The sequence below is a fragment of the Homarus americanus genome, unplaced genomic scaffold (genome assembly GCF_018991925.1).
Source record: "Homarus americanus isolate GMGI-L3 unplaced genomic scaffold, GMGI_Hamer_2.0 scaffold32583, whole genome shotgun sequence".
NCBI lineage: Eukaryota > Metazoa > Arthropoda > Malacostraca > Decapoda > Nephropidae > Homarus > Homarus americanus.
Genome location: NW_024713129.1, coordinates 14913573 through 14937969, shown reverse-complemented (window position 1 = coordinate 14937969; position 24397 = coordinate 14913573). Strand labels below are relative to the sequence as shown.

Genomic DNA, 24397 nt, shown 5'->3' with positions numbered 1-24397 from the left:
GTTTATACTCCAATAAAACAGAAAAAAATAAATTAATATAATCTCCATAAACTCGAATCACTGAGTAACATAACCTAACCCTAACTTAACCAAACCTCATCCTCCCCCACCCCAAATGGTTAGTCTTTTAAGTGAAATAAGCTGGGGTGGAAATTCTTCAAATAATCTACCAAGGGTTCTGAGGCTAAAGCTTACTTGCCGCTACATACAAGTAAATTCAAAGCTATCATTGTCGTTTTGGTCATCCAGCGAATTTAGGTTTAGGTTAGGTTAGGGTGGGTTCCGTTAGGTTAGGTTAAGCTTGATTAGGTTTGGTGAGGTTGAAATTACGTTTTTCCGATGGTTTTTGATGTATTTTGAATGATTCTGACCTTCGGAAAATAGGAGGATGACAGAAACGATAACTTCACCAATTCAAAGCAACAGGAATCACCAATCTCGCCTTACCAAATACAATATGGTAAATCTCTTCGCTGAACAAACCACTGACATATCAAATACAAAACATCCTACCTAAAGTAATGATAAATGAACACATACAATTTAACATAACTCAAGTGATATCGGAAGCGACCAGAACGAGCAACAACTAACATAGGACTGGCTGTCTTGTTAGTGGTTACCAAACTGACCAGTGTGTCTTCACCCTCGGGAATACCACAGTCTCATATGAGGAAAATTATTGCAGTACAAATCCAAGGAAAGACAAGGAAAAGTGTAACCAATATGCGAGATTTTCCTTGTTTATGCTGTATGTCATTGTGGATATTACACCATAATGTAGCAAATGAACAAAAACCACAACTGTATATCTAACTTCAGGATAAAATCAGTGAATCTTGCCATGAAAGATTTTAAAATATTAACTATGGCAATGCTGAAATCATGTCACAGTTCAGAGGAATTTTTTCTATTTCACTCAGCCTCAGCAAATGGCATTATGGTCCCATTTATTACTGTTGGCTGACACTATGCCAAGGAATAAAGGAAATATAAAATTCACACTCTCCTTTACTTCTCCAATTTGTGTGAATCTCAGTATGTACTAACTTTCTCATTCCTGGTGGTTAAAATACCAGCATAACTTAATAATTACACTTAAGGTATATATTAATCGTCTAAATCTAAAATCTGGCTGTCATAGTACACACCTGCAAATATGTTCATTCCATCATCAACTTCAGCCTTTAGAACCGGTCCAACTAATTACCCAAATGTAGCCGCAATGAAGTCAAATAATGGTCCTACATGAATAAATCGGACTGCTAATCACTTCTCGACTAGTATTTGGTGTCACAAAGTCACAAAAAATTGGAAAACTTACTTTAATCTGAGTTAGGTTGTGTTGTGTTAGGTTAGGTACAAGCACTTGATCTATTAACTCAGATTAAATTAAGTTTACCAATTTTTTGTGACTTCGTGACACCAAATACTAGTCAAGGTGAGGTTAGGTTAGGTTAGGTTAGGTACATGCACTCGATCTATTAACTCAAATTAAATTACGTTTTCCAATTTTTTTTTTACTTCGTGACACCAAATACTAGTCGAGAAGTGATTGGTAACCCGATTTATTCATGTAGAACCATTACTTGACTTCATTGCGGTTACATTTGGGTAATTAGTCAGACCCTTCAGAACACTTTCTGTATGTACTCCCACCAGGTAAGATCTCACCTGTTATTTGTAATATTCCAGGTAGGTGTTTTAATTTTGTAGTTATACATTTTTTGCCAATTGTATTTTTAAGATCAATTAAGGAATGACGTACTAGTCCACTGGAGCTCGTGATCCCATGGTAATGATGTAAGATATGTGGCTTTTATTTACGCATCCCAGGTAAGCCATTGTGACCTTAAACTGACACTATTGTACCCTACCAATGCAGTAGATATAGCCAACTGAGGAGGAACTTTACACCCCCCAAAGTCGATATAGTTCACATACGACGTCTCTTAACTCCCACATGTAAATGTTTTGTTTACATGCTATGAATCCACATTGTAGCTTCAATAACAGCTTATTCCTCTACCTGATTTTAGCTTTCTCTGTGTATGAAATAGGGATATGATGATTCCAAATGTTGCTTCATATTACTAGAACAATTTGTAATTTCATGGGAATCTATTCTGAGTCACAGGACTATGTAAAATTCTCACTTACAGTTCTAGTTGGACGCGGCATCTCTCCCCCGACCAGCTTCAAAAATAACTATAGAGGATCGGCGGAACACAAGACCAGACCTCGACCGCTCCCTCCAGCAAACACAAACTAAAGCGCATCGTTATATAGATTCTAACACCTATATAATACAAGGTGATACATTCCAATACTACAAAATAGTGTTGAATTGTGTATTTTCGGGAAAAGTTTGTGTAATTTTCAATAGTAATGACACACCAATTCGGCGCAGGACAGTTTCAGAATCTATAGAAAATGTCTGAGAATGGTGGAAGGCAGTACTAGGTTTTTTTCACTGTTAACAAAGGACCTACGTGTTTCAGGCTTACTACTTTGTACTGAAATGTAGTTTGCTTCCAGTAGAGGCCTCCGTGAAGCCCCAAATCGGCCCACAATGCCGTAATTTACCAATCATCAATAATTCAGTGTGAAAAGAGGGAAGCTGCCCGGCATGTGACGTCATAGAATCCCATTTTTTATCAAACTTTGGCGCGCAGGAACGTCGTCTTGCGATAACTAAAAGTAATACTTTTATTGGTAATGATATAGAGCATATATATAGGCAACGAAAAAGTCTAAAAATTTCACGTAAGAGTTAAAATATCATGAAACAGGTCGACACACCAGGCTATTGATCCGCAAGCTAACCCCTATACAGTGAACATTGGAATCCATGCGGGTCGTCGGAAGGAGAAATTTGAAGATTATAAACTCTTGCAAAGTCAGGTGTTATTAGTAAAGATATATATCCAGTACAATATGACCGTAATAATACTGATATAATTTTATAAAACTTTGCATAACTAAATCCAACAATTCCGTGAGATGGAAAGATCTTAAGAACACGACATGAGCAAATCAGATTGCCATTGCACTTCCCCCCCAACCCCCTTACCTACCTACCTACCTACCTCTCTCTCTCTCTCTCATATTATTTAATAGTCGCTGTATCTGTTTTACATATATATACAGTATTTGAATGTTATATCCAGGGTTTCTTGTCAATCCCCGCAGCTATACTTGTTACCAAGTTTCTAGTTTCCACGGAAACAATTTGATCCACCAGGTTGTTGCTGCTGCTTGCACCTAACACCTCTGTTCATCTACTACAGCCAGGAATATGAGGTACAGTATTCTTCGATGAAATTTGCCAGTTTCTGCGTTGAAAACATAATTTATTATTAGATTTCCCTTCCATGTTTCTTATACGTTTCGTGGCAACAAGAACACGAGCTGCTCAGAGGTTAATAATGCTCTCGGTTGTAATTACTGCACCATTATTGGCATTTAAATTTTATTGCATATTACGCCTTGCTTCCTGTCGCCGTATTGCACTGAGCTAATATGTGCAGATAAGGGATAAAATATTTCATCCTTTTCTCGGGCAGATACCAAACAGTAATGCCGTAATTACTTGCATTTGTTTCTATCCAAGAGCTAATTCAAAGGGGTCTGCCAGCCGTGGTCCTCACACGGACCCCCTGATCCACACACACATCGTGCTGTGATCTCAGACGCCTTACGTTCCTCTCTCACCACGTGATCAAACGCACTCAGTGTACACGGTGTACCACACATCCGCATATACGCCTCAAGCTTAAGAAGGAATCAGTACAGAAAACTGCCATAATTGATGAATTTAGAGTAAGAGATGGGAAATATTGGGGTAATCTACAAGAGAATGCTGCGATAGTTATATGAGCCCCTTGAGGTCCAGATTTGATACACACACTGAAACATATTCAGATACATTCTAGAGCCCGTACATGCCCAGGACTTGTCAACAGTGAGTAACAGACACCTGACTGACCGACCGACAGGCTAGTAAGCCGACAATTGGCAAAGAGGATAAAGTGAAATATTGACTACACTATACCTTGATAGCAGTGCGTCGTGTGGAGCATTTTCCTCTTATTGCCTTCGACTTGTGGAATTTTTCTCGGGTAAAATTTGTCTGCGCCGCCAAATTGGTTAGGTTAGGGTGGGCTAGGCTAGGTTACACGGCAGCTCCTCCCATAAGCAACAGTCAATAGAAATGCTGGTTATTTCAATCTAGTGCAGCTGGTGCGTATAAAACGTTGAGGCCGAGAGGTGAATATTTCATAGTTGAACCTGAGCCGGGCCTGGCCCCAACATGAAAGATTTAACAAGATCACCAGAAGAGACAAGCCAACGGAACCTTTTGTGGCAGCCCATGACAACAAACACATGAAGAGAGATTAATTGTTGTGTTTAAAGAGAGATGGATCTACAGTTATCATCCTCTATATATAGACCGATAGAGGCGGAGTGACTAATTATAATAGGATACGCCTTACGAATATAAGAAAAGTTTGTTTACACTTATGATCACCTAAAGATTAGCCTCCAAGTTTATTTCACCTGGTAATCAAGCACCCTAATTCTACCTGGGCTTAGGTTGTTACGCTAGGTTAGGTTAGCATTGGGGTGGTTAATCTTAAGGTGGAGTAATCTTGGGTTAATCATCAAGTGATCCGTTGATGGAATAGCCCAGAAATTCTTATAAATGCCACGTGAGAAAGTACTGGCCTCTGGCGAATTGTCCTTTATGCAAATTTTATCAAGGAAAGTGTCAACTCAACCACAGGAAAACAAACAGTACAGTGTGATCACCAAGCATTATAAAACCACCAAAACATAATGAATGAGAGGATTAATAATAATAAAATATTATAATTTTCTAGGAAGAAAATATAAAACCCGCTATTCAAACCATCTGCGTACTCCGGCCGCGTGCATAATTCAACCGCTCAAATCTAGTCCATCAAATTTTACAATGAGTTTTAACCAGGAAAGTTTATAGCCATCACCTTTACACTGTGGATTTCGCCTTCTATAATCAGTCTCAAGGGTACTAAAACCAGTGTAATTTGAGCATTTATTTTTTTCCCCAGTAAGCCAGCCCTCATCTGTGTCTGTATGCCGTGAGACAGATACGACCATGTCAAGATTCTGGATAACAGGTCAAATTGATACGTGTCAACAGTGGTGATCAGAACCAAGACGTGAAACACCGCGGGACCATTCCTGGAAGGTGGGGTGAGGGGGGAGAGGGTCACAGAGTCCGACTTCTATACCTAGGTTTAACTTTTTGGTTAAATAATTGTTAGTAATGAATCTGCCACAAATAAACATAAATTGAATGCTCACACAAATGTTGTCTTGTGTAAATTGTCGTGTACAGAACTGTGTTGTCGACGTGAATAAAAGTTAAATATTTATTCCACTGAGTTACTGTAGTTTTCTATATTTTTATAGTTCTTAACTCAAATACGTGAAATATAAAATACCATAATTAGATTTTTTTTACTCCATTTCCTTAAACTGTTGTTCTAGGCTGAAGTGTGGCTGGTCGCGAAGTGGTTACACTTGCGTCGTCAGGCTGCCTTTATTGTCACGGTCCAGTACCTTCCAGCAGTACTTTTTTTTTTAAGTTAAGTAGGGAAAGGATGGAAGGCATGCTGGGGTTCAAAGCACAGCCAGACATGAAGGATAGAAAAGTCACGACAGATAGTCGTGAGGGAAGGGTTGGAAAAGAAGTTTAATGAGTTAAACAGAGGGGGGGACGACACCCCTTGTTTTATATATTACAGAGAGTGGGTGGGCTGAAGACACAGGCTTCACTGTACCATTGAAAAGGGGGCCTCAACTTCCTCCACAAGACAATAGAAGTACGCCAAGAGAAGATGAATTATCATCTGATATCGCAATGAGATGAAGAACAAATAATAAGTTCTCGTACAACTGTTCAAAAAATACTTGGATAACCGCAGGATTCGCATCCAGCTTATTTCACCTTCAGAATGATCACCCTAACGCTAACCTAACTTAACCTGTTCTGAGGGTCACTCTGTCGATCCCGGTATATAACAAAGACAATATAGACTTGGACCATGGACCAGCTAACGCAATTTGTAAAACAAGACGAACACTGGCCTAGAAGAAATGAGACACGCACAAAGACCTGAGAGTGATAGCATCATCATATATGACAATATAAACCCTGTGACAAGAAGCACCGATATGGTTAGCACAAAGGCAGAAACAGACAATGAGATGAAGTAATTGTCCAGATACAGTACGTATACATCTGGCAAGTTCGTAACGCTCCACCCATTCAGGAAGGAAAATTTCAGCGAGTGAGCTCACCTCTGAAGCATATCGTGATACATTATTATATACAGAATATTCACACCCCCTTACCTACTATATTACCAGTACGTATAACTACCTCGTTGAGTAAGATGTTCTTGAAGATAACAATACCTGTACTATATCCAAAGTTCGGTAATCCACAATGATTTCTTAACTTCATATAGAACATTAACACGTATGATAGCTTTACAGGAGGTACTGCTCTGGCAAACACTATATCAGAATCTTTTCAGTCAGACTCACTAATAGTCAGGACCGGCAGGCCAGTACATAGCCACATCTGGCATGTCAGAGAAGCTGTACCCTAACCGAGAAAACTCGGCATATATAGTGTTGTAAAACTTCCGTTATATTTTGTTTGATTATATTGTAATAAGCCGGAGAGTTCAGACCTCCCGATCTATTATATCATCAATGTGACAACTTCATTATATCACGTGTCTTTAAAACACATCCTGATAATTTACCCAAAGCCTCCAAGGGTCGCGTGTTAAAGCATGACTAGTACCACTCCATTACCTTTACCCACGCTGTCTCTAAACCAGTCAAACTCTTTCTCTTCAATTTCTTTAACTTTGCCATTCCTTACCCACCTCCCCCCTATCTCTTTCTTTTCACATTCTTCTCTTTTCCTCTATCTACCTATCACACGCCAACCTCCAAACCACAGCCTAGTGCCCCTCTATCCCCATCTCATTTTCCTCTCCTTCCCATTCCACCTATCCCACTCACAGGTGTCATTTGTATTGTAGTGGATTTCTCCCCTACAAACGCTGTTTGTCGCTGAGTAGCCGACCCCACGAATTCCCGTGTACGCCTCGTGGTCTGGGTCAACCAGAGCCGCCCACGGAGCGGGGGTCAACTATCTACCCACGCCTACCTCCGCTATTAAAGACCTGACCTCGTGGTGACCTGCCTCTTTTCTACCTACACCAACCAGCCAGCAACACCTCCTCCTCCTGCCTGGCGGTCCTCGCTCCCGCCGGAGAGCATGGCGACCCACAAGCTGGTCCTCCTCTGAGCATCCTCACCAACCAGCTCTCTCACATCACGCTTGTAACCATGCTGCCTTCCCAGCACCAAGCTGCATTGTACATCCAATACAACATGTATACAGAGAGCACATTGTGAGTTTCCTTTCTCCATCCCATCCTGAGTGTGAACCCCAAACAAACATACCCCACAGTATCACCATCATGAATCCTCATGGACATCCTGACAGCTTATCCTAAACTCGCTTGCCCACACTAATTAATAACCTATGATTTGTAAGTATATCACCTGTTATGTATGAAACTGTTATTATTGGTAGCAAATAAACATGATATTCTCCTGCAAAGAGCTAACTGAACCGTTCTCATTACACATGAGTTTACGTCAATCTTGTTAGCGAAGATGTTAAACCAAAATACTCCTCCCCGTCCCCTCCAAATCGGTTCTTCCACTGAACAAATAAAAAAATAAGAAATATCAGTTTTTGCTTAAGTTCAAGTACTGTAGTAGTCTGGCTGTGAGTAAAATTTAAATAATTATTATACCCCCAAAAATATCCGTGTTGGCGTGTCTATTTGTTTTTTATCATTACTGTATTGAAAAACCGGAAATGACGTTACCAGCATCCGTCAATTTTGTGCATTTGAGAAGTTGAAGACGAACAGTCAACTTTAAATTTTATTCACTTGGAAGTTAAGTCAAATGTAAGAAATATAACTAAAATGATTGGAAATTTTACCATCACTATTTCCATTACTGTGAAAATTTGGTATCGGATGAGTAAATGAAATCGCCCGCCTGTCACCCCTCCCACCCGACTTTTATATATGAAGACAAGAGTAAAAAAACAACAAAAGAACGTCGAAAACTTTTGAGATAATTATATATTAAGGTTTGATATTTCCAAATCTCTGAACATATTTGAAGAAAAAAAATCACCTGAATCTCCATCCCAGCTTATTTCACCTAAAGATTAAACACCCTTACACTATTTGGGAGGATGAGGTTAGGTTAGGTTAAGATTTAGGTGAAATAAGCTGTGATGGGAATTCTTCAAGATAAAAAAATAAACACATTGCATTGGAATGGTATAATTATATATGAAGAAGGTAAATAAAACAGTATAAACTAATGCTAAAGACGTCGTTAACATGGAATTCGTTAGTTAAAAAAAAATATCAAATAAAAATCAGACGTGGTTGAAATATTGTAGATAAATAACAAATAACCTGAGCCAGAATTGTCCAAGATTCGTACGTCAAGTTTTCTTTATTTAACAACGAGAGAGCACATTCAGCTAAGGGAAACTCTACTCAATTTTTGTAAATCTAACACGCAAGAGTTTCTCACCTCGTATTAATATCTACAATCAGGGAAGGTAAATTTTAAGATATATTATTACGTAAAAAAAAAAAACCTTACCGTGTGATTCATTGTGACTGTTACGGATGATGAATGTTGATTTGGCATTTGTAGGCGGGTCAAGTTATGGGTGGGCAGGGCAGGGTAGGGCAGAGGCGGCGCGGTTCATGCACTGGTTCAATACACGACACTCATCACAAAGAGAAGAGGCGACCTTATGACTCCACTGCTCTTGAGTCGTGGGTTTACTGTATATATATATCCTTTGGCGCTGTCGATTGTCTTATCTCGCGAGATGACGAAACAATACGATAACACTCTTTCAGTTCACATTATTTCCACATTCAAGTAATAACTTCTCTTGTCTATCAATCATCGTTTTCCAGGATACAGAACTAAATAATTTCACTTTAACCTGAAAATGTCTAATAACTTAAAAATAAAAGGAAACTACAGCTTATAGACTACAATGCATTTGGAAATTACCGTGAAGGAATTTCTCCAAGCAGAATTGCAACAACTAGCAATACACTGTACACCCCTCTGCCAACTCGTCACTCGCTCCCGTTTAAACAGAAACAGTGAAAGAAACTATGTACTTTTTTCGAGATTTTTTTTTAAGTTCATTGTTGCTGCTATATATACATATTATTTTCTGAATGAATTACATGTCACTTTATTGAACTATTTATTATCTTGTATATGGCAACATAAAAGTCTTCGAGTTGCCATATAGGTCTTTTTTCAGTGATTTGTTTGGGTTTTTGAGCTAATTTAAATTGTAAATAATTATCATATACTGTGTATGCAACCATGGGTGAACGATTTATGACTGTAACAATTATTGATTCTTGTAAAGCTGAAGATTCACAACTAGATGAAGGGTCTTGGAAATGTTGCGAAATAGTAGTAGGTAAAGCACTAAAAAAACAACTATCAACACTACGTAATTTTAGCAGATTTATAATATGATAAGATAGAATATCGCCAGATCAAACATAAATATCCTTGAAATATTATTTTGTTTGTTCGAAAATGTTTTGAAAAATGTTAAATATACCTCGTTACTATATGCTATTGTTTTAATTCACGGCAAACACAGTTAGTCCCCCGTGACCTTCGAGAAATTCGGTATAAAAATAGTTGTCTTTATTACTCACAGAAGGTGATAACTATTTTTTTTCTATTATTATTTATTGGGCACCCCCCTACATCCATGAGTAAGGTGAAGCGCAGAAGCGTTTACAGCACCCAACAGGGAAGCATGCTAAGTTCATGCTTGCCTTATGTCTCATGAGTCAAGGGCGTAGAAGCCTGAAGAATCAGTAGTTTATGTCATCAAGTTATTGGAAGCTCCAACAACTTGTCCCTGAATACGAATTCGCAACTTTCGACTTACAATAGGTACTTACTTTACTGCTAGGTGAACAGGGACTAATGGGGGCTAGGAAGATAACTCTATGTATATTCTTCCAGGAAATCACAACACATAAAGGTCATTAGTTCACCATCGAGGCAGGGGGAGTTTGAAGTCGTTGATGTTGTTACTGTACTTCAACAACAATGTCTTCAAGCGTGTAATACGGTTATTAATTACACTAGTTCATTAACTGTTAAAAATCAAGATAGAATTCTGTTTTTGGTCTTTTAACTACACTCAGACCAAAGAAAGTATAGGAGAAAGCGTCTTTTACTTTGCGTTGAGACCTCCGATTGGCCCGCCATCTAGTGGCCAGGCGTCCCGAGGAAAGAAAACGAATGTATTTTTTTAAGGGATAGACTATGATAGAAAATTAATATTTAGCGAAAACTCCGATATACAGTAATATATATATAAAATGTGTGTATGTGTGACAATATTTTTCCGTTAATATATTTTTTATTTGTCTTAGACTACAAAACACTTAATTTTATTTAAATGTGCTACATGTTTTACATTAATTAAATGCATTTAATTGAATTTCTATGCTACTTTTACTGTCTAACTATTACATTTGGTAAATGTACATATCACAGCAACCATGGAAGGTGGTGCTCTGATGGGTTATAATGCGATTAGTTCAAATCTGACCTTCGTTTTTGTCGATAATCACTCGGTTGTGATTTAGTCCCCCCCCCCCCTCATAATAGTTCTATCGATCGCGTGTTCTTAATTCCCGGTACTCTGTGCTTGCTAACTTATACCATCTAACCAAACTAAACCTTACCAAGCCCCCTACCGGGGGCTCCGCCCCCTGACCCCTGGTGACTAGCCGGGGCTTTGACCCCGGACCCCCAAACGCTACGTAATAACCCTAGTCACATGGTCAACCTCCACGAGACTATAAATAGCTGTTAGAGTATTTCTTACCCTACTCCGAGTCAGGGACCAGAATGCGTCGTGGGTTCCTTTATTCTCTAAAGTTTCCTTATTTTTAGAATGAAACAATACGATAAGCTTCCAATAATCGAAATCGCACCCAGCACGTTATGGCTTGATGTTGTAACTGATTAAAAATGTCCCACATCTTAGCACCCACGCCGAATATTGAACGCTAATTGGTTGAACCAAACGTTGAGATTTTTTATTGGATTTGATTGGCTGCGGCCACCCCCGATTTGATTGGCGGCCGCCTCCAGCAGATGTGCGTAAGTAAGCAAACGAACGAACACGGACAATTTAAGCAACTGCGTAGGGACAACAAGTGCTCTGATTTTATTATTTTTTAATTCAATAACTTCCTTATTATCAATTTGCGACGGAAGTGTAATATAAGAAATTATCATTGAAAAAATAGTTCTATCGATTGAGTGTAGTGAATTTCCGGAAGTCTGCGGTTGCTGTAAAACACATCGATAGATTGGAAAAATATAATTTCAATTTCCGAAACTAAATATACCACGTTAGGTTATGTGGGTTAGGTCAGGTTCTGTGCCTTGTCATTTCGATTTTCTTACTTAGTATCATCCAAACGACATCTGAAAATTTGGTGCAACTCCACAAAGTCCTTCTGATGCTAACCATCTTTGCCATATTGTGGACAGTACTTTTGAAAATGATCCTTAGTTCGTGTGTATTACTCACACCTTCTCTGCTTGCTTTACAAAATATGGTTTAAACTTGTGTGACGCTTACTAAATAAATCTATTTACCCTTTCTTGTCCTTTGGGAAGTATTGAAACCTCAGGTCTTGTTTTGACTTGTGCCGCACACGTTACCAGTGATACACGCTCCTCGCCACGCTTGTCACTGACGTCCGCCAGCCACTCACACCATGCCCAGCGGCCGTCAAAGCAAACAGCAGACGCTTCTTTTCCCGCCATTTTTTTTCAGTGCCATCTACATTGTGTAGCTCTAAGATACGCTTCCTCTTCTATACTTTCCTAGGGCAGAACCAATACAAAATGAACCAGGACTCGGCAACCTCAAATGCAGCAGACTTTTGTAACAGTAGACGATGGCCATTAGTTTCATTTACAATTAAATTCTAATTATTTTTATGACTAAGACATCTTTTTTGATACGCACAGATTGCACTAAGATACAAGTTTTATGTTTAAAGAATCTGAATAAGATTATTTACATAGAATCACATTTCGTTACAATAAACACCCTGGCTGGCCAATTACAGGCTTCCACGGTTATGTGAATTACAGTACTTTCTTATTTACTGTATTATTATTTAGGCTGTGAGACGTGAGTTAATGTTCGACTGATGACTTGCTCATTCCCCATATCAAAATCATTATTATAATTTTATTTTTGATCTGGTATTTATTTTACACAATTTTGACATTACTAATTATCAAAAGTGTGTTTAAGTCTGATATCTCTGTTTATCTATATATTGAGACAGTTCACTAGACATATACAGTACATAGTAACTGATATTTCACCATTAAGCTACAAAACATAAAGCAAACCCTTTCAATAGCGGATATTTTCATCGTCGTTCCCTGGTACTGTACAAATAGTTAAACATATAAACAAAAATGGTAAAATGGCTAAATAATCTGATGAATGGACATGTAAATAGATAACTGAATGAATATTGATGAATGGATGTATAAACAGATGAGTTGGTGAAAAATATAGACTTATACCGTCATATTGAGGCCACCACAGTTGTAAGTTAATCACATAAATGACGAAAGCATATTTTATAACTTGAAATGGCGTTTAATAAAGGCATATTCGTATAATAAAAATAGTATACGGTGTACTTGTGTATAAAGTGGTCACATTTCTACTTGGTATAATTTCCCATCGTGTATCCAAAATACAGAAAGTCTTGTCGGTATTTTTGGTACAGAAGCCATACTTTGTGTTGGCTCACTTGACTTAGGTACTCTGTAGTTGTTTTCTCATCCGTGCCGCCGCGGTTCTCCCACTGAAGGATGAATCTCCGAGGCAACCTGTCAGTCTCCTGTAGCATCTCCACGAAAGTGTCAATCTCCTGCTTGAAGTTCTCGTACTTGATGATGTAGTCGTAGTGAAAGTCGCACACTTGACACTGCAGGAAGATGGGTTTCCAGTGCTCGTCGTAACTCTCTACGTCTGTGTTGATGAGATAGTCGACGTATTCCTCAAAAGATGGTTCTCTCTTAAATTCCACATATTCTTCTTCCTCCTCCGTTTTCATGACATTCTCTGCGTCTAATATTTCGTTATCATTATTCTGGTCTCCTTGATTCTTTCCTCCAACCGGTGTGAGCTTCGTGGCGACTGTTATCTTTTTACGGCTCTTCCTGAACTTCTGAACGATGCTTCTACCGTAATTCTTATAAAAGTAGGAGCCATCTTGTTCCGTGTACGAGTCTTCCAGCTTATTCCTGTAGGCGGACACGAGGCGCTGGAACGGATGTCTCACAAAGAGGAACTTGAGAGAAGAGTTAATGGTCTGATTCACCCGTGTTGGATCAATCATCCTGGAATGAAGGAAAAACTTTTAAAATCATATGATGTAAGGAAACAATATGTACTGTATTGGTATTATGCATCTTAGAAATTGATCTCTTTTTATTATTTAGAATCACAGTACAGCAAAACCAGCTTCAGCCAGTTAATGGTTCATTTGTTCTTGTTTTTGGTTGATAATATTCCATGACACGAGGAACTTACTTTGATATGGCCACACGTACAGTACATCAGAGACAACACAATACCAACTGGATATAGACACAAAATAATGAAGATATAAAACCCGAAATCACCAAAACTAGACCCCAAAACTCTTCATGTTGTTCCCTAAAGACTCGAGTGACCTTACCTGACCACCCAGGACAAGTAAATGACCCCGCCTGACCCTTACAGACCATAGGTCATAAATGACTCCGAAAATACACTTAAACTCAAGATCATGTCGTCTGAGTGTGACCTGAAACATCCTTACCTACATGTTAAGACTGAATGACCTAATATAACCTTACTTGAATGCTTCTCTGAGAACGACCTGGAGTGGAGGGTCACTGTATTCGTTTCCAAGTTGACCTCTCAGTGCCAGTAAAGCCTGGGCCCACGACGTCGACGCTACCTGTAATGGCATGGGTCAAAGGTCAAAATAAGGTCTAACCTGCTAATTAATACTGATTACTATGACTAATAATGTCCGTATTTAAAAGAGTGACCCCTTATATGACAAGTGATAGATACGTTTTCTAGAACACTAACCACCCATGATAACCTTAACCTATACTGACCTCTTGATAACCTTAACCTACACTGACCTCTTGATAACCTTTAACCTACACTGACCTCTTGATAACCTTTAACCTACACTGACCTCTTGATAACCTTAACCTACACTGACCTCTTGATAACCTTTGACCTACACTGACCTTGGGCACGAGGCACCAGGATATGTTATGCTTTTTTATGTAGATAATATTCTTAAGGGCAGCTTTAAGATGAAGACCCGTGTAGTGAGCGGCTAGATTAGGGCTGACTTTGGCGGCGTCGTTGGCATGTTGTTGTAGTTTGGTCAGACTGGGTGGGAAAGAAGCACACCCAGCTTCTACTTGGGCGGCGCGGGCGTGTATAGTTTTAAGATGGGCTACCTTAAGAGCCTTGGATTCCTGTTGATGGAGGAGGAACATTAATGATTTTTATTTTTTCGTTTATTTACAGTATGAGAAATCCAGCTAATAACTAGAGTCAAGGCATTATTAGTGTTTATATTATCTTAAAATATTATAGTGACAGGATCAGCTGCTAACAACAAGAGATTACCTCGTGGACGTCATTGAGGCGATGGATAAACAGAAGACAGTACATGTACACACAGGTGAGGATAATACGGCGGGGGAACTTAGCTAATCGTGGGAACATCTTGCTAGGAAGTAACCCGTTGAAGCCCTTAAATCCTTCACTAGAGACTGTAGGAGGCGATAACCTTTTTAATCTCCGACGTCACCATCCTCAGGCGACCAAAACCTGTTGACAGAATGCTGTGTTAAGTGTGATGCTACAGGCGGAGGCCACTGCGGGCAGAATCGTACACTGGACACCTAATTTTATATTAAATTCAAAGGAAATAGGAAGTTGTGGTCATGTATTCTTAGGTATTATTGTTAAACATGAAGAGACTGGACCTCTGTATTCTGGTGTGTTCATAATAATAAAATAATGTAGCTGTATTTTACGTCAGGGTTGAATAATGTTAAAGAACTAAAGTGTATAAAATTATCATCTGTATTTAGTGTAAGGGGGAGTAATAATATAAATAACTAAACTAAAACCAAGTATTAAATCAGTACGAAATATCAAATGTTCATGAAAATAATAAAATTAAACTTACAACTTTTTCCTCCTCATGAACCTGTTTCTTACTCTTAATGTCTCAGATGAACACAGAGATAATAACTGTATCTCTCATTACATCTTTATTCCAGGCTCATGAACACACTTTGTAAACCCATGTCTTTTCCTGTTCCTCATACATACACACAATTTATTCACCAGTGTCATTATTTCCTATTTCCTCGTATAAAACTAATTCACATCATGTCTCTTGCACTTTCTTGAACACATGGCTTCTTTAAGTAATTTGTACGTCTTCCTTTATCACAAACACGTAAATATATCAATCAGCTTCTTGTGTTTCCGAGCAGCGAGCGTCACTATCCTTCACGGCATCTCGAGAGCAACTGGCCGGGGCCCACGGTTGTATCAAGGTACCGGTAACACGTCACCTCATAACGGTAAACGGAATTAGCCCCCGCCTTAGCCCGGAATAGTAGTAAACTCGTTAATTAAGTGTCTTTCTCTCATTACCAGGTGTTCTCTCTATCAGATGTTGCCATGATCATCTCTGGACTGGCTCTCTCATCGTACACACCAAGGATGATTTCCTCGTACCTTAGGGATAGACGTGAGAGGGTGAAGTCTGAAGGAGCAGACGTGATCACGTGACGGTGTTGATCTCAGGGGGTAAAAGGGAGGTTCATCATTAGTTGAAAAGGCATCACATTCGGTTTAGTTTCCTTTCTGATTTGCATTAATTTTTACGTGTCATGGGCGGCAGAGAGAGATAGAGAGAGAGGAGGAGGCAGAGGGTGGGTGGGTGGTGCTGGCTGTGGTTGATAATATCCCACAAGGGCCGCAGCTTTAGCAATAAATTCATTACCTTCTCAACATTACTTAATTTAGTTACTTTTCTTTAACCAGACATCTTATTTTATTTCCATTTTCGTTTGTATATTTATTAGAAAAGTCGGGAACTGTTAACCAAACTCAGATAAAATAGTGTATCATATATTTATTTTCTTAGAATATGTTTGATCCTTTTTTTATGATACTGATTGAAGAATTGTTGTTGAAATGCTTTTATTTGTAATTACATTCTCGGAAATTCTCTGTAAACAAAGGCGCTGAGGGTTGGCAACTCGCGGTCGCTTTCTAACGGTAATATTTTTTCTCTACCAAATATTGTTGTCCGGTTTTCTTGTGGGTCATGCATACGCGCTACATAACTCACTCCACTCGCATGATAAAGTTAGTATATAGAGCCGTGTTCATTTTTCTTTTACGATATTTTTTTTCGGGTAATAGTGCCTTGTTAAGAATTTCTAAGGATGAAACGATGCGACTGTACACTGTAAATTTACATATTAAATGTTAACACTAAAATAAATTTAAAATATATGAAATACAAAAATATTCTCATTTTCTAGACGACAAAATATTACCAATGCCTTCATGTACAGGGTACTATTACATTTAAGGAAACGAAGGGTAATTCTTGACAAACTGTAGCAATAATAAGCTTTTGACTTTCTCATGATTTAACTTACATTATGAAAAAACGAGAACCTTATTGAAGGATAGTATGAGCCATAGTCAATTCCGATGTTTTGTGGGACGGTAAAATACACCCAGCACTGCCATTATGATCTTGACCGTCACCAGCAGAGTTCGCTGCCCCCAAGACACACAGAGAGACTTGCCGACTTCCTGCCGCTTACACAATAAGAACTATTAAAGGCATCTAGGGTCTCTTCTTTCCCGTAATTGTAGTTTTCGTTTACTGAAATATACAAATACTGTATATTAAAGCTAGAGTCTTGTGGGTAGACTACATAAAAACTGTTTCGCCAAGTGCAATTTATATTCCTGATTTATGTATGATATGATCACACATTGAGTACCTCTAAGGTAAGATCGTTTTATGCCACACATTATTATAGCGTTATGGAGATAGTAAGCAAAAATAACATACGAACGAATTAAATGAAACGACGAGGACATGAAGGATTTTGAAGAAAAAATATAAGACAACTTGGGGAGCGTGGCAGGACGGTCTGGAGAACAGGTTTCACCGTTAGTGCGGGTCAGGGAAAGACAGGTGTGTGTGTGTGTGTGTGTGTCATGACTCCTCGGGTGTCTCAGTTGAGGTGGAACACTCGTAGGTGAAGAGATCGCGTCTTGGCTTCATTCGTATTGGAGTTCAAAACAGGACAATTATTTAGCGATCGAGAGTTTTAAGAGGATGTTGAGTGTGTCTGAGTGACCGGGTTGAGGGGTAGACAGCGTCGAGCAGCACGAAGGAGGTACTATACAGTGGACTCGTTCTTCCCTCCATCCTACCCATACAAATATTTCTGTAACAAGGTAAGATAACTATTTTATCTTTATTCTTATTAGCATTCATATTGGTGTTGTCATTGGTATAGGCTATGTGTTACCCTGTAATAACATGAAATATATACATGCTTGCGTTTCTGGGGCCTTGGCTTACACTGAACCGTTTGATAATAGCAGGAACGAACACTGAGCGATTGTTTCATGCTCAGTAGTTCCTGCTAAAATCAAAACAAATTCATTAATGACTTAAAAACCGCTAAAGGCTCAGAGGTCCAACCTACTTACTTCTCGGTTTGTTAATAAATTCCACGTTATTTTAACCCTTGTCCCACAGCCAGATTTACATTATGTGAAGAAAACAAATCGTTACCTAGGGTGAGAATGTAAACTTTACAATTTTTTTTCTTTTATTGGGCACTCCCCTACATCCATGAGCAAGGTGAAGCGCAGAAGCGTTTACAGCGCCCAACAGGGAATCATGCTAAGTTCGTGCTTGCCTTTATGTCTCATGAGTTAAGGGCGTAGAAGCCTGAAGAGTCAGTGGTTTATGTCAAGTTATTGGAAGCTCCAACAACTTGTCCCCGAATACGAATTCGCAACTTTCGACTTACAATAGGTACTTACTTTACTGCTAGGTGAACAGGGACTAATGGGGGCTAGGAAGTAAGTCCAAACAACTTCCACCGGCCCGGGAATCGAACCCGTGACATCTCGCTTGCGAGGCAAGAACGGTACCGCTTCTACCACCGGTCCCCCCAAACTTTACAATAGTAGCATTCTTTTTGCCCCCTCACCACTAAAAACATTTTTCTACCATCCGTTACAAAATATTTAGATAAATAAAATACAATTTGGGATTTTTAATAACCACGATTTCATGATATGACGTGTTTGTTGGACGAGTCAACCCCTCCCCATACCACAGTCTCGGGGTGAGAGCTGCCCCCCTCTACACCTACGTCACTACCCCATTGAACCTGTAGAAATGTCCCTCTATTAACGTTACTTTGAAGACCTTAGCGAGGGGCCAGAAGTCGGGGTCATCGCGTGGCTGATGTCAACTCAGGATATAATTGTAGGTAGATGATCACACTTCCTTGGGGTCCATTTCTACAGATAATTTTTTTTGCCAAGGTCTTAATATAAACAACACAACTTTTAACAATTCAGTTATCTTACCTAATCAAGGGTGAACGGGAGGCTCAAACCAACGTCTCTTGGGACAGGAACTGATCATTGTATCCACTCGTCCACCGCACCCCGTCCTACAAGAGAAAGCTTAAACAGTATTTAATAAAGGTTATAAGAGAAGTATCGCTGGGTTTGTCTGTTAAGGGTTGCTGGTGTACTTAGTGATCTTATATCTTGATTTTGGTGATAACTGATGAAATAATGGATAAAGGAACAAATAAACTGAAATGGATGTAAAAATCTGTCTTCATCTCTCAACCTGACATGAAATAATACTGTTTGGCTTTGATCCGGGTAATAACGGAGCAGACCTCAGCAGATGGGACCTCTGAATAGTCGAAGCGAATTCCTCCGGCTTTCCTTAATGACGCGGTGTGCCTGGGCTCCGCTTCACTTGCTAACGTCTACTGTGGAACTCCTGCCTTACCGATGGTTGTAGAGGTCAAGTGTTAGATATTGTTACCGCAGGACATGTATTTTTCTGTGTTTCTTATCTTAGTTTGTGTTGGTGCCTTTGGGTGTAACTACGAATCTGCTGTCTTAAAATTGAATCGATTGTCAGGAGCGGATCCCGATGCGTCAGTCATGTGAGAAAAAAATATTGGTAAGTTATTGCCGTAAACTTGCCACGTGATATTTGAAAATGTTGCCTCCTCAGGTATATAGTGATGTAAGGGTGCCAAGTCGCTCATCTAACGCTGCCGTTATTCAAGAGAGAAGTTAGAGTACAAATGCAGTGGTTCACCTCCACCACTGTACTTTACACTTGTCACGAAGATGTTGATAAACACTGAAATTACCTACAAGTAATTTCTTGGCAGGAAGGTGGAGTAGCGGGGACTGAAGCGGGAAAGTGTCCTTCCTGAAATCCTCCTTAACGGAATATCTCGGGACTGAGGTTGTTTTGGTCCAGTACACAAGGCCGCCCAGACCCCAACCAAACGTCTCCTAACAGTACCAGTTTGAGAACAAGTCAGGGCCTTGTGTAGAGAGTCATATGACCGGCAATGTTGGTAATAGAAAGGAGGAGGTAGAAGATCTAGTAGTCGGAAGAGGTAGATGTATTTTTGTTGTCGACAGAATAACAAGGAGTTATTTTCTTAGTCATATGTTGTCACTTGTCTTCTTAGTGTGGGGTAACGCACAACTTGAAACCGACTCCTGTACCGACTGAAGAAAACGTGAGACGCCATCAACCACCACTACCAGACTCGAAACTTTATAAGATAATAAAGAAATGTCAGGAAGAAGTATGCCAGCAAGGAGAATACCTACCTGCACTATCAGCCCAGGGGTCACTACTTGAAGTTGTTCAAGACACGGACACACCAAGCCAAGAGATAACGTTTTATCTCATCATAGCAGGTGTTCAGCTTGGCAAACGTGTTAACATAAGAGACGAATGGACAAAATTATACAGGTCAAGATACTGTTATAGCGTTATATAATTCTGAATATATTTGTGTGTGTGTGTGTGTGTGTGAGGGTAGCATTACACTGAGATAGGTACAGCTACATTCACTATTAGTAACTCTGCCAGTCATATTAAATGTTTGTAATTTTTTACCAGTCACCTTAACAATAACTGTTCCATTGAGTAAACTGTCTTCACACACAATAACTACTCACAAATCCACTTCATATAAAAGCTTAAGATATTTCATCGACTTCATAATATAAAAGCTTATAGATGTTTCCTCGACTTGATAATATGAGAGATTAAAGTTGCATTTTCGTCCGAACCTTCTCCTCCATCACCCCTTCCCGTCCATATACAGTAACTTGCCAGCTCGTCGTCAGTTACCGTGTTGTCCCCTACAGATTTGAGTGTCCCTGGCAAGATGGTGTTCCCTGGAGTTATCCGTAAGGTGAACAAGAGTCTCCCCGCCCTCCTCCAGACGATTGTTATCATCTGTCTCCTCCATTTTATGACCCAGGTGAGTTTTCAGGTAAAGGTGGTTGTCTCAGGTGAGGGTCAGTGTCTTAGGTGTGGGTGACAATATTTAGTCACAGTTCACCACTATGTCACACAGTTCATCACTAGGTCACATAGATAAAGCCCTTGTGAATAATTTCCCTATCAGATGCAGAAAAATTGGGAAATAGAATCATCACATTTAATCAAATTTACTTATGCCAAATGGACTGAAATCACATCATCAGTTCTGCATTATGACACCGGAAAATAATCTAATGTAACAGCCAGAACAAATGCTCTTAACTCTGGATTACTTCACAGGGATTCCTCACCAGAATTCAGAAGAAGTTTTCGCTCGGTCGCTTCGGCAACTCGGAATCAGCAACACAACGGCCGGGCTCTAGAAATATCGGACACCTGACGACACGTGCTGGTGGAGGGCATAGCCGCGCCTCACGACCTACACGGAGATCTACGACCACCACTACCACCACCACCACCACCACTACTACTCCGGTAACCCCACCTTCTGATGACATCATGGAGGAGGAACAACGTCAACGCCTCAACATTCTACATAAAGCTTGTGCAAGGTATGTCTGGGCGATATCATTGTGCAGTTTCAGAATAAATTTTTCTTTATTTTATTGTAATGCAGTAAGTGAGGTACACATGACAGTGAGCACTCTGTGGCAGTCAGCATATTAACTTGCTACTTTACAGGTCTGGTCTGAGCAGGTTCCACATGAGAAGGTAAAAATAAACCTCCATCCTTCAGACTGACTGACTATTACCAAACCTAATACACACCACCCATTCCTAAGCCACACTATTCAAGTCTGATTTACACCATCCACATTTGTGTCACACCATTAGGCCTTATTTCTGAAATTTTGCAGTCTTTTTGGCATTGCCACCGATTGCAATAGTAGGGCCATAGACCTGAATTCGCTTTATACATCATGGAAACAAAGGAAATAATTTGCACATTCTCTTGTGTCAGTATTTAGTGAAATTTAGGGAATAATATAATACACCTGTAATGTATTTTTTTTATCTCCATTAATTATTTCTTGTCAGGTGGAATTTGGGTTTATGGTCTACCGGAGAGTCTACCAATATCACTGAGGAGGAAAGAGCTACACTGGCCTTTATGCCCAAATCTCCACTTTACCAAGCACTGTTTGTGTCAGAGAAAGATCACCTGGCAGTGTGCCCAGCAGCTCGTAATGGGGTACAGTGGTTGGCCCGTCGCTTCCTCCAGCTTACGGGTAGGTTTGACGAGAAGCAATTATATCGATTACATGAACCCCCAGCTGCCATTGCCAAACAAAACTTCCCATACTTAAGCTCATGGGAGAAGTACCCGGTTGTCTTGGCAAAATCAGTGACGATCTTAATGGCACGTCACCCCTTTGACCGACTTCTGTCATCTTATCGCCAAGTATTAGAGGACCCAGAGAAAAACTCCCATGGCTACCTGCACTACGGACGTCGTATTGTTCGGACCTATCGTAAGGCGCCAGCACACACCAAAGGGCCGACCTTCGAAGAGTTTATCAGGTTTTTATTAGATCATGATACACATCACCTGGAGGAAGCCTGGCGGCCCACATTGCGCCACTGCACACCCTGCCATATAGGATACAATATGATAACACACTATGAGACACTGTGGCATGATGTACAATGGGCTTGGAAGCGAGCTGGTATTGGTCCACTCAATACCACCGACTATGTTGTCTACAACCTCACACCAGAAGTCCGCAGACAGTACTTCTCTGAACTCACTCTGGCACAAGTTCTGGAGTTATATAAAAAGTACAAAATGGATTTTCAACTTTATGGCTACACAATTGAGGAACATATGGCCTATGCAAAACCTGGAGAAGATGAGTTAGATCCTGCTCTCATGGCAGATCTCCCCAAACCAAACCCTAACCAGCTGCAGAACTTGTTGAGGGAGGCAAAGGAACAAGCACTGCTAAAGAGCGATCAGGAGGATGTAGATAAAATACAGGCACCCTCCCCAGGCTCTGGAAGCTCTAGCATGGGTCTGCCCCTCATGGAAGAGAGAGGTCATATTGCCGAGGTCAGCAATGATATTGAAACTGATGAGGACAGTGGTCGTGACCATCTACAAGAACAGATATAAAGTAATAAAACCACCACCACACACACTATATACTTCATAGCATGTCCAGAAAGGTAGCTTAGTCTGTGTTGATTGCTGTGAGATATGAATATTACAGTATGTCATTATTTTTGTTAGTTATAATTTTTATCAGTTAATTATTATTATTCAAGAACAAAGCTACTTTCTCAGTAGGATTTTGTATTTTTGCTATCATTGAAAACTAATGTAAAATAGATAACTAATCTTTCATTCATATTTCAAACACAGCTTTTTAGGTAACTTCAGGTTCTATTTATTTAACTTTGACCTTCACAAGCCGAGATGGGATTAATTGATCTTTCGATCAGTCTGGAATCATGTTTGTCTTCTTTTGAGGGGAGATTCACACACTTAGTGATTAACACACATGAAGATATTGTTTGAGGATTGTTACCCAAACCTACAGAATCTAAATAATGAATTTGGGGAATGTGGTTTCTGTAAGGAAAGTTTTACCTTACTTAAGAAGGTTAATGGTGTCTCAGGCATTTTAAACACAATAAAACTCTTAAGTCAGCTGCTCTGTACAAGACATTCCACCTGTCAGTGTTGGCACATCATCATTATTACCATTTTCTCATATTGGGATGGATTAGCTGTGATTATGAACAAGTTTAATCAGAACCAATTGATATCACAAAGTTAGTTATAGCCTCATTTTGTCATCATCTACACACACACGCATTCATAAAACCAAATGGCTTACTGCATATTAACAGCCAGCAGCTACAAACTTGCTATATAATCATTTTAAGATTCAATCCTTGTACAGAAATGCAGAAATCTTGTCAAACAATAATAGAGTGAAATATTTAGGTTAACACAATGGCTGCAATATTTAATGAACTGACTGAAATCATATTTACTCATGTGGGGAGTTCTGTTAATTTGTCAAAGCACCTGCACAGATCACAGCCTTTCTACAGCTTATTCATCAAATTCAACGTTGTTTTTTCCCCATATTCCCACACTAGATCTGTATGCACTAACTCAAATGCTCTAGTGAGAATTCTAAAATAACCCTTTTTTTATAGTGTCAGCCTAATAAATGCCTTTATCATCTGGTATACTATTGTAGCATGTCACAGAGACTAATCACCTGGTCTGAATTTAAGAGTTGTCTAGGATTTGTTGCAACATTGTGGCAAATAGTATGTTATCAAGTAAGACTAAGTGGATTACAGGTACAGTTGTGTGATTGCTATGTCCATTTTTATACCTGTAATATTAATACAGGTTGACAATCCTTTATCCGAAATCCTTGGGGCCAGAGGCATTTCGGTTTTCGGAATTTTTCGGTTTTCAGAATGGTTAGGTTTTTTTTTTTTTATGTGTATTAGCC

The 24397-nt window shown here is 39.5% G+C and overlaps 3 protein-coding genes across 9 annotated transcripts in view; 1 reads left to right on the top strand and 2 right to left on the bottom strand.

Annotated features, from left to right (window-relative positions):
• LOC121868490 (protein strawberry notch homolog 1-like) overlaps positions 1 to 12192 on the bottom strand; it is a 65993-nt gene extending 53801 nt beyond the window's left edge. For 2 of the 6 annotated variants that reach the window (XM_042369165.1, XM_042369179.1), the window contains exon 1: positions 11842 to 12192. In XM_042369165.1, the coding sequence (XP_042225099.1) occupies positions 11842 to 12012 (171 nt within the window). In that variant the 5' untranslated portion in view covers positions 12013 to 12192. Of the gene's footprint in view, positions 1 to 2160; positions 2252 to 8769; positions 8887 to 11841 lie in introns of those variants that run through there. The other 4 variants (XM_042369172.1, XM_042369188.1, XM_042369205.1 and 1 more) reach the window with 4 other exon arrangements.
• Positions 12193 to 12431: 239 nt separating this feature from the next.
• LOC121868561 (carbohydrate sulfotransferase 11-like) lies at positions 12432 to 18968 on the bottom strand. 2 transcript variants are annotated; one of them, XM_042369318.1, is made up of 5 exons: positions 18950 to 18968; positions 14918 to 15121; positions 14527 to 14763; positions 14119 to 14222; positions 12432 to 13617 (listed from the first exon to the last, which is right to left on the bottom strand). In XM_042369318.1, the coding sequence occupies exons 2-5, from the start codon at positions 15014 to 15016 to the stop codon at positions 12936 to 12938; spliced, it is 1122 nt and encodes a 373-aa protein (XP_042225252.1). In that variant the 5' UTR covers positions 15017 to 15121; positions 18950 to 18968; the 3' UTR covers positions 12432 to 12935. The 2 variants fall into 2 exon arrangements, with proteins under 2 accessions (XP_042225252.1, XP_042225243.1); XM_042369309.1 differs by lacking the exon at positions 18950 to 18968 and adding an exon at positions 15486 to 15853.
• LOC121868555 (carbohydrate sulfotransferase 10-like) lies at positions 17509 to 24359 on the top strand. Its single transcript, XM_042369296.1, has 4 exons — positions 17509 to 17797; positions 20783 to 20898; positions 21201 to 21472; positions 21960 to 24359. The coding sequence occupies exons 2-4, from the start codon at positions 20803 to 20805 to the stop codon at positions 23032 to 23034; spliced, it is 1443 nt and encodes a 480-aa protein (XP_042225230.1). The 5' UTR covers positions 17509 to 17797; positions 20783 to 20802; the 3' UTR covers positions 23035 to 24359.
• The last annotated feature ends 38 nt before the right edge of the window (positions 24360 to 24397 follow it).

What these genes read in the sequence shown, in the direction of transcription:
- LOC121868561 (XM_042369318.1), bottom strand. Translation starts at nt 15,016, where the DNA reads ATGTTCCCACGATTAGCTAAGTTCCCCCGCCGTATTATCCTCACCTGT. An exon ending in GCCTCAATGACGTCCACGAG is followed by an intron (nt 14,764 to 14,917) that starts GTAATCTCTTGT and finishes CTCCATCAACAG; the next exon opens with GAATCCAAGGCTCTTAAGGT. An exon ending in CCTGGTGCCTCGTGCCCAAG is followed by an intron (nt 14,223 to 14,526) that starts GTCAGTGTAGGT and finishes ATGCCATTACAG; the next exon opens with GTAGCGTCGACGTCGTGGGC.
- LOC121868555 (XM_042369296.1), top strand. Translation starts at nt 20,803, where the DNA reads ATGGTGTTCCCTGGAGTTATCCGTAAGGTGAACAAGAGTCTCCCCGCC. An exon ending in TCCTCCATTTTATGACCCAG is followed by an intron (nt 20,899 to 21,200) that starts GTGAGTTTTCAG and finishes ATTACTTCACAG; the next exon opens with GGATTCCTCACCAGAATTCA. An exon ending in CTACATAAAGCTTGTGCAAG is followed by an intron (nt 21,473 to 21,959) that starts GTATGTCTGGGC and finishes ATTTCTTGTCAG; the next exon opens with GTGGAATTTGGGTTTATGGT.